Below are 10,177 nucleotides of genomic sequence, written 5' to 3' on the forward strand. Positions count from 1 at the left end.
CATAATATTCAATGATATTGTCATTGCTGAATTGTAACATCGTTGAGGGGGGGCGTGGAAGAATCACCATTGACGAGAAACTGCACTGGACCAATCCTATAAATACTATAGCTACAAGAACAGGTCAGAGGTTAGGAATACTGTGGCACATAATGTATCTCCTGATACCTCCAGGGTGTGCCCACTGTACAAAGTATAAATCATCAGCATGATGGAATAATCCCCACTTGCTTGGTAATGTGCAGCTCCAATAACACAAAAAGAAGAAATGACATTTCTATTCTCTTAAGAATTTAGATCTTGACACTCATAAGCAGATGCTTAGTGCATGTTATAAACTACCTTTTAAACAAGTTTTTTTTTTGGTAAAGGAAAGGAGGGGCTAGTTTTGTTAATAAACCTGCTGTCTTTGATGTACCCCACAATTACTGTTTTCTGTCTTTCTGGAAGGCACGGTATAATTTTATCCGCAGCATGGCTGCCTACAGCCTCCTCCTCTTCTTGCTCCAAATCAAAGACCGACACAATGGGAACATCATGTTGGATAAGAAAGGTCATCTCATCCACATCGGTCAGTGCTTAACTTGTGAGAACAGCGCAAAATCTCGTCAGCATCAATAACTCGATTGTTGAATTTTTTTTTGTCTCTCTGTCAAATTATCCATTTTATTTTTGTTGTATGTTATAGAAAATCTCCAGGACTGGTTTATGCGAAAATATCAAGTTCATATCTAGGTTGTTTTAAGAATTGCAATCTTGATGTTTGCTGACTAAGTTGGTGATCAGCACGTTGTTGCTTGTGAGCCTCTGTTTATTCTTCACTTCTGAGTTGATTAGGGGATTACATTTTAGGAAAACAGCTGGAGAATATAGCATTGGAGGATTTCCCTATTTCTTGCCCATGACTACCTTTGTTGTCATTGCTGGATAGAGCTGTGGTTAATCGGCACTCCATGTACTGTGTACTGTACTTGTCCCTATTTTATGAGGAAGAGGTTGAGACAGTAGTAACAGCACCCTTCCACACACATGGGAATAAAGGTGTGCAGCAAATAAAATCTGTTGGGGTGGGGTAACTTCAGATGGTGTAATTCTGACAACAAAAGAGACTACAGTTACAATGTTTAAAAGATATTTGGATAAGTACTTGGAGAGATATGGCCTAAGCACAGGCAGATGGGGCTAATTTAGTTTGGGACTATGCTCGGCATGGACTGGTTGGACCAAAGGGTCTGTTTCTGTGCTGTATGACTGTAATCCATGAGACACTCGATTCAGTGGAAAAGTTGCAAAAATGATTTGCAAGGGCAATAGCACAGCTCTGGATTTATATTCATTTTAAAAATGAGCAATGTTGGGGCTGATTTCTCATGGAATGTTAACGCTGAAGTGCGACCTCGATAGAAACCTTTAAAATTCTAAAAAGGTTTCATAATGTATCCAGTTGTGCAGAGGAAACCATAATTGGGGGTCATAAATATGCAGAAGCCATTATACAATCCAATAGTTTTAACGGTGCAGGAATGTTTTAAGTGTAGGTTTGGTGGTTACGCTTCCCTTGCTTCCCCTTATATTGCTGCCCTAACTAGTTTACTAAAAAGCTGCTGATTCCTAACCATTTGTTGAGCAATAAGTGTGGACAGTGTCAATGCCAACTTCCTGAACGAGAAATATCCTCTTGGGGAAGGGGAAAGGGAACAATAATGGTCTAGATGAGCAGGATCAGTAGCCATCCCTTGCCCTAGTGCTACAAATCTGACCCTGGGGCAGTCACTGCCAATAGATGGCATCTGGGGGCTGGTATGTGTCCAGGTACTCCTGTCTTCAGAATCAAAGCAACTGCAGTAATTGAGTCACTGTGGAAACAGGTGGTTTCTGCTGAAGATCTTACACCTGAGGCTGGTTCAATCACTGGGTCTTAATGATTGGGAACGTGGTGACTATCCTCTGCCTAATGCTGATTATATCATTGATATTTGCTGACTGGCTGTTCTGTTCTGATTGGATTGAAGGGGCTGATACACGTGTGGGTTATTCGGGGTGACGAGCTGGCGTGCCTGATGCTGGAATATTAGAGCAGGGGCCGTCCCTCCTGTGTCACAGTTGGTAATCTGATCACTGAGCTCTGCAGGTTTGCAGTAGACTCTCTCACATTCACCATTCAATCTTTGCAAATTTAACAGGCCGAGTGAAATAAAAAGGAACCTTGCGTGTATGCAGTGTCTTTCACCACCCAAGGTATTCCAAAGCACTTGACTGTAATTTAGGACTTGGAGATTTACAATACAGTTTGTTCTTCGCTGTAAAATGCCTTTTGTTAATACAAACTTGCTGTAACACAATTGATGAATTAGGGACACTTTCTAAAGCGCAAAGTTTTAAAGCGCATATCGGTTATAATGCAATTCCAACCCTATTCATTTCAATGAAGCTGCTATTATACGATTTTCTTATAACGCGGGATTGTACGAGATCATAACTACCACGTTACAGCAGAACTGACTGTATTGTGATCTAAAGTAGGAAACGTGGCAGCCCGTTTGTGCACAGCTATGAGTTAAAGTGTTGGTGATTTTAATTGAAGGCTAATTCTTAATCAGGACACTGAGGAGAAATTATCTGCTCTTCTTGGACATAAACCCATGGGGTCTTCTTGAGCTATCTGAGAGGGCAGGTGTCACCATTGATTTAATATCTCACCTGACAATGCAGCATTTCCTTAGCTATACACAGATGTGTTAGCCTCCATCATGTTGACTGTGGCTTGAACTCTGAAGCCAGAATGTTACTGCTAAGCTTAGACTAAGAGCGAACAAAGACTGGAAAAACTCAGCAGTTCTGGCCACATCTGGAGAGAGAGAGAAGCAGAGTTAACATTTTGAGTCCTGTGTGACTCCTGTTCAGAACAAAGAGTTACACACCTAGCACGATGGCCCGGTGGCACATGCAGAGAACTCTCTGGATAAGCTCTGGAGGTTGCTTGGTTTTAGGTGGTTGAATACTAGTGGGCACGAGAAGTTGAGCTTCCAGACAAACTTTCTGGATGTAGGGAAGAGGCTGTTGCCTCTGTTGAGTGAGAGTATAGAGTTTCCGTCAGGTAAACAGCAACTTGGTTTGTGTCCTTCACAATATTAGATTTTAATACTTTTCAAATACCCGTGTAGCCAAGTTACCAGTATTAACATATTGATGCTGAAGACTGCTGATTTATGACTTACTCATGCCATATGTATTTTCTGCAGATTTTGGCTTTATGTTTGAAAGCTCACCTGGAGGCAATCTTGGCTGGGAGCCTGATATTAAACTAACGGACGAGATGGTGATGATCATGGGAGGGAAGATGGAGGCCACACCCTTCAAATGGTTCATGGAGATGTGTGTTAAGGGATACTTAGCAGTCAGGTAAGGAGCTTATGGACTAACAAATATTGCCTAGTTTTATAGGGGTCATGCAGAGAGAGTTTTTATGTTATCTTTTCAAGAACCGTGGTGCAATTTAAACCCTTGGTGATATTCAGCAAGTAGGTCCCCACCCTGGTGAAGGTATTCGCGGTTCTTGTATGGCTGCAGTGTGCGGATAGGCAGAATCTATTTGTATTTAAAACAATAGGGAAGGTGGCTGACCTTTTTAGTTTGTCGCCAGTGAGGGCGTCCAAATGTATGTGGTGCTGAATCTCTCCACAAACTGCCCTTTCGCTTCAGGAATCGGTCATTGGAGAACAAGCCCTTCAGCCTACTATGTTGTGCCGAGGATTAATCCTAATGTAATATAAAGTAACCTTACCTACACACCCCTCAATTCACTGCTCTCCATGTGCATGTCCAGTAGGTGCTTAAATGTCCCCAATGACTCTGCTTCCACCACCACCGCTGGCAACGCATTCCATGTATTCACAACTCTCTGCGTAAAGAACCTTCCTCTGATGCCTCCTCTCTCCCTTCCTCCTAATATCTTCAAACTATGATCCCTTGTCCCAGTCAATCCTGCCCTGGGGAAAAATCTCTGGCTATTGACTCTATCCATGCCTCTCATTATCTTGTATACTTCGATCAGGTCACCTCTCTTCCTCCTTCTCTCCAGAGAGAAAAGTCCAAGCTTATTCAACCTTTCTTCATAAGGCAAGCCCTTCTGTCCAGGCAGCATCCTGGTAAACCTTCTTTGCACCCTCTCCAAAGCCTCTGTATCTTTCCTATGGTGGGGTGACCAGAACTGGACACAATATTCGAAGTATGGTCTCACCAGGGACTTGTAGAGCTGTAGCAAAAACTCGCAGCTCTCTGTTGGGAAAGGTTTTCTCTGCCAGAAATCTTGACTGAAACAAAATTCAGAGTAGCATTTAAAAACAGAGTAAATACATTTTTCTTTCTTTTCCCTATGTTTAGTAAGAAAGGCCAGTAGAATGGACTTTGTGAACAACACTTTCAGTGAAAGGATATGTGCTCAATGGGCCCAAGAGGAGCCTTGTACACTGTGAAAGGTTATAGTTCAATCAATGATGGAGGCTTGTTGACATGTCCTGATGCCCTAACAGATGATCCACAAATTAACTTCTAGTCATAGAGACATACAACATGGAAACAGGCCCTTTGGTCCAACTCATCCATGCCAACCAGATACCCTAAATTAATCTAGTCCCATTTGCCAGCACCTCTTAACCCTTCCTATTCATATACCCATCCAGATGCCTTTTAAGTGTTGAAGTTGTGCCACTTCTTCTGGCAGTTCATTCCATACACGCATCAGCCTCTGCATGAAAAAGTTGCCCCTTCGGTCCCTTTTAAGTCTTTCCCCTCTCACCCTCAACCCTCTAGTTCTGGACTCCACCAACCCATGAAAAGACTTTGTCTATTTACCCTATCCATGCCCCTCATGATTTTATAAACCTCTATAAGGTCACCCCCTCAGCCTCTGACACTCCAGGGAAAACAGCTCCAGCCTGTTCAGCTTCTCCCGATAGCTCAAATCCTCAAACCCTGGCAACATCCTTGTAAATATTTTCTGAACCCTTTCAAGTTTCTTGAGTGAGAATTAAATTGAAGTCTGTTTGTTTCACTAAAAAATGTTCTTGCTCTAACATGTGAACGCCTCAGCCTATTTATCTATATCTTTGTGGTTTCAAACTGAAACAAATCATTCTGGGATTGCTTGATGTTGCCTTGATAGGTCTGCATGTTTGGACAAGGCACAGCTGAGTTGTACAGATGAGAAACATTTCACTGCACTGTCTTGGCCATTGTCAGTTGAAAAGCTTATGAGGGTGCTGTAGTTAGTCTCTGTTCCATAGGATGTTGACGGCCAAGACCAGTGAGGTGCTTGGGTGCCCACTTGCTGAATAGTGGACAAATGGTGACTTTCCCTCTGTGGACCCAAACACAGAGAAAGTCTTTAAAATGCTGAGAGTGTCCAATGGGGTGGTTGCTAATTTGCCTCAGTTGTGAGCCCAAACCTAGGGGCCGTATATACCAAACAGTCACTCTTAAAGGAAATGGGGCATTGTTTCTTTACTCAAGTGTGTTTAAAACTCCTGCTTGGAGGTGGGGGAATGAATAAAAGGGATTACCTGAGGTAAGGTAGAGGCAGCTCATCAGAAGGTAGGAAATACAATAATAAAACTAAGAAAAAGGAGTAGGCCATTTGGGCCTTCAACATCGCTCTGGGTCATCTGGTTGTGGCCTTAACTCCTCATTCTAGCCTGCCCCCATAATCTTTGACTCCTTCATCGATCAATAGTAGACAGATTCTATTTTGCTCAGAAAGCACAAAATCTGCAGGCAGTCAATGCAAGCAGTCAATCCATGTAACATTTTATAAATTCCTACTTTGGAAACAGAACAGAAGGTGTTGCTGGAAAAGCACACCAGGTCAGGCAACATCTGAGGAGCAGGAGAATCGACGCTTCGGGCATAAGCCCTTCATCAGGAGTTGGGTTTATGCCCGAAATGTCAATTCTCCTGCTCCTCGGATGCTGCCTTACCGGCTGTGCTTTTCCAGCACCACGTTCGCAACTCTGATCTCCAGCATCTGCAGTCCTCACTTTCTCCCTTAGGAAACAGAACAGTCTGACACAAGATTGGGACACAGACAGACTCCGACCTCTCTCCTTTAATGCATTGTCTGATGGCACTTTTTTTTTTACAAAACTTTAAGTTATCTCAGAATATGACTTGAAAGAAGTTCTGAGATTTACATATTAATCAATTGAAACCTGCAACCCATCCTGAAAGATGAAAGAACTAACAGCAATCTAGGTTTGTTCAGTATATTGTATCAGTTGCGTGACACTAGGATCTTTTGCTATAAATTCTATGTCTTAAGATCCAGCCCCACTAGCTACCTGATGAAGGAACAGCGCTCCAAAAGCGATTGCTTCCACATAAACCTGTTGGACAATAACCTGGTGTTGTGTGATTTTTAACTGTGAATATATTGAATGACCCAACTTCCACTCATGGAGTCACAGGAGCACGGAAACAAACCCTTAGGACCATCTCATCTGTACCCAAACCAAACTACTCCCATTTGCCACATTTGGCCCATCTCCCTCTTAAACCTTTCCTACTCATGTAACTGTCCAAATGTCTTTTAACTAAATCTGCAAGTAGCACTTCCTCTGGCAGTTCATTCCACACATGAACCACCCTCTATGTGAAAATGTTGCTCCTCATGTCCCTTTCAAATCTTTCCCCTCTCACCTTAAACCTATGCCCTTTAGTTCTGGACTCCCCCACCCCAGGGAAAAGACCTTATCTATTTACCCTATCCATGCCCCTCATGATTTTATAAACCTCTGTAAGGTCACCCCTCAGCCTCTGACGTTCCAGGGGAAGAAGTCCCAACCTATCCAGTCTCTCCTTATAACTCAAACCCTCCAGTCCTGGTAACATCCTTTTCTGCACCCTTTCCAGTTTAGTAATATCTTTCCTATAGCAGGGCAACCAGAATTGTACATGGTATTCCAAAAGTGGCCATACCAATGTCCTGTACAACTGCCACAAGACATCCCAACTCCTATACTCAATGGTCTCAGCAATTAAATTAAGGCAAGTGTGTCATATACCACCTTCACCAAATGTACATCCAGAACCACCTTCATCACTCTGTCTGCATGTGACACTACTTCCAAGGAGCTATGTACCTGAACCCCAAGGTCTCTCTTTTCGACAACACGTCCCCCCGACCCTGCCATTAACTGCACAAGTCCTGTCCTTGTTCTGTTACTAAAATGCAACACTTTGCATTTATCTAAATTAAACTCTACCTGACACTCCTCTCTGGGCAAGAGAATTCCAAACACAGTTGGCCCTCTTGAGAGAAGAAATTCCTCCTCATTTCCATCTTAGGCTAGAGGCACTGTTTCAAACTTAAGATTCCCCCGTGATGAAATAAAGTTGGTTCTCATTTTCTCAAGTTCCGATAAATGTAGGACCAATCTGCTCATGTCGAGCAAAAGCACCAGTGAAGAACAGTTGAGCTAAATGGCCAGTTTCTGTGCTGATCACTCGGTAACATTTAAGAAATGAATGCATTCAGCAAATGAGAGGAAATTAGAACTGTTAATGACATGTGAGAAAAATGAATCTTCAATCCATCCCAGTTAACGCTGTAATCTATTTAGGGGAGCAAACTAATTCAATTAAGGAAATGGCCTATGGAGCACAAAGCCTGCGTTCCCACTTGATCTGTTCTGTTCTCACCTGATGTACAATGTGTGAACCATTTGGAGCCTCTGGTGATTGCTAATGTTCTCATTGTTTAGGCCTTACATGGATGCTGTGGTGTCACTCGTAACACTCATGTTGGATACTGGACTTCCATGTTTCCGGGGACAGACCATCAAGCTCCTGAAGTAAGGCGTTATTGATATTATTAACCCTTTCAAACACAGTGACTTTTGGAACTTGGAACTTAGAGACATGATTACATTTGTCAAAAACATTCCTGATTTGTTTATTATTTTATTAAAATCAATCCTTCACTGAGAAAATGCTGTCTTTGTCAAGAAGCCTGCTTTCAATCGGTTGTCCATTCGATGCGTGTGCAGTATATTTAAGCAGCGTATTGAACATTTTGTCCTAATGTTTCAAATGTCCAGGATAAAAGTCTTCATATTTTCTTCTGAGCATTTTTCCTTTTCTTTCAGACAAAGATTCAACCCGAATGTAAGTGAGAGAGAGGCAGCAAACTACATCATCAAAGTCATTCAGAACTGCTTCCTGAGCAACAGGTCGGTGATCTTGATGTTTTTGTCTCTGGGTTTTCCTTTCATCTTGTGTAAAACTGCAGCTTTTGAGAGTAGGCCATGCTCACTTATTGCCCCAGGTTCCTGTGGGACAAACCTGTGACTCGACGCATTGTTCACCACTTGGAATCTGTCATATCCTTCCCCTGGGATAAGAGAGGGAGAATGATCGCCTCCAACTGCATTCAGTTGGCTTCTAGTTTGGAATTGGGGAAAGACAGTGGCATCGTGGTAATATCCCACTGGAATGGTGATCCAAACTATTGCTCATTGGGGCCCAAACGAATGTTCTGGGGACCTAGGTTCGGATCCCACCGTGACAGATAGTGGAATTTTAAATTCAGGTCCTAAATGTGAAATTGGTAGTGGGTATCAGGACTAGGAAACCCCAAAATGATTGTCATAAAAACCTACCCAGTTCATTAACTAATGTCTCTTCGGGAAAGCAAACTGCTGTCCTTACCTGGTCTGTCTTCTGGACTCTCACAGTAAAGTGGTTGATCCCCCTCTAAAGTAGTCTACTGCTTTCACTCGGTTGAAGGGGAAGTTAGCGGTGGGCAACATTCTATGAAATAATTTTTAAACTGAAATATTAATATCCCGGAGGAGTCAGAAAGATGGAGGGAAATGATGAATCCAAAGTACACTGACTGAAATGCTGCACATTATCTTGTTACTTTCAGGAGTAAAACCTACGACATGATTCAGTACTACCAGAACCAGATCCCATACTGATGACGAACTTGAGATAGGAAAGATGCTCATGCTATTGTCACTACTGTATAATTCTTGCACTTTTTAGCCTCAGTTTGTGTTACCCGTCTTTACTGGTGGTATCTTAAACTGTATTCTTGGGACCTCACAACAATCACTTGTTATAAAATGGATATTCAATCACTCTTTGCGATTATAGAACATAGAATATGTGTCAAATCATAGTTGAAGCATTAATTGCACTATATGTGTTGTCTGTGATGTTGAGATGATGAAATTGAAATATCAAAATTGTATGTGGAGATATTATTTTTCTTTAGAGTATGTAAATGTGTGATACAGATGTTAAATCTATAATGTGAATAAAGTAGTTGGATTAGTTTGGTGTTGCTTGCTGTTTTTAGTTTATGGATCTTTTCTGAAAAGTGCAGAAATAAAAGTGCAGTCACTACAACATACCACAGCCTGTGGGACAAAGCAGAACACTTTGTTTACTCAGGGAGTTATGCTTTCAAATGCACTGCCTGAAAAAGGCAGTGAAAACACAGCTATTGTAATTTCCAAAAGGGAATTGCTTTTCCACTGCAAAAGGAGAAACTTAGAGCACCAGGTGAAAAAAGCAAAAAAATGGGATTTATTGTATCGCTGTCTCCAAGAGCCCACACATTACACGATGGGCAGAGTGGTCATCTTCCATACTATAATAATGTTGCCTGTTGTTTACCCAATACAAAAATATGCCAGTCTTTTGTGACACCAGTCCCATGCTCTTCAGTGTTCCAGTGGGTCATCTGCTAGAGCTGGCATAACCCGCAGCAGTCCCTTCCTTTGGAGACATTTGAAATTTCCAAGATAGATTATGAGGGCCACAGCTCCTCATCTGATAGGTTAGGCATTCAGTGCACAGTGAATCATAGAGATGTACAGCATGGAAACAGACCCTTCAGTCCAACCTGTCCATGCTGACCAGATATCCCACCCCAATCTAGTCCCACCTGCCAGCATCCAGCCCATATCCCTCCAAACCCTTCCTATTCATATACCCATCCAGATGCCTCTTAAATATTGCAATTGTACCAGCCTCCACCACTTCCTCTGGCAGCTCATTCCATACACGCACTACCCTCTGTGTGAAAACATTGCCCCTTAGATCCCACCCCAGGGAAAAGACCTTGTCTATTTATCCTATTTTATTGTTTGGTTGGACTGCAAATCAATTGAAG

At 42.3% G+C, this 10,177-nt stretch overlaps 1 protein-coding gene across 2 annotated transcripts in view; it reads left to right on the plus strand.

Moving 5' to 3' along the window:
• Positions 1–9,335, plus strand: part of pi4kab (phosphatidylinositol 4-kinase, catalytic, alpha b) — a 162,340-nt gene extending 153,005 nt beyond the window's left edge. For both annotated transcript variants that reach the window (XM_072587796.1, XM_072587797.1), the window contains 5 exons: positions 451–571; positions 3,243–3,402; positions 7,758–7,847; positions 8,142–8,225; positions 8,924–9,335. In XM_072587796.1, the coding sequence (XP_072443897.1) occupies positions 451–571; positions 3,243–3,402; positions 7,758–7,847; positions 8,142–8,225; positions 8,924–8,975 (507 nt within the window). In that variant the 3' untranslated portion in view covers positions 8,976–9,335. The remainder of the gene's footprint in view (positions 1–450; positions 572–3,242; positions 3,403–7,757; positions 7,848–8,141; positions 8,226–8,923) is intronic.
• Positions 9,336–10,177: the final 842 nt, after the last annotated feature.

Source organism: Chiloscyllium punctatum, chromosome 17 (assembly GCF_047496795.1).
Source record: "Chiloscyllium punctatum isolate Juve2018m chromosome 17, sChiPun1.3, whole genome shotgun sequence".
NCBI classification, from domain to species: Eukaryota; Metazoa; Chordata; class Chondrichthyes; order Orectolobiformes; family Hemiscylliidae; genus Chiloscyllium; species Chiloscyllium punctatum.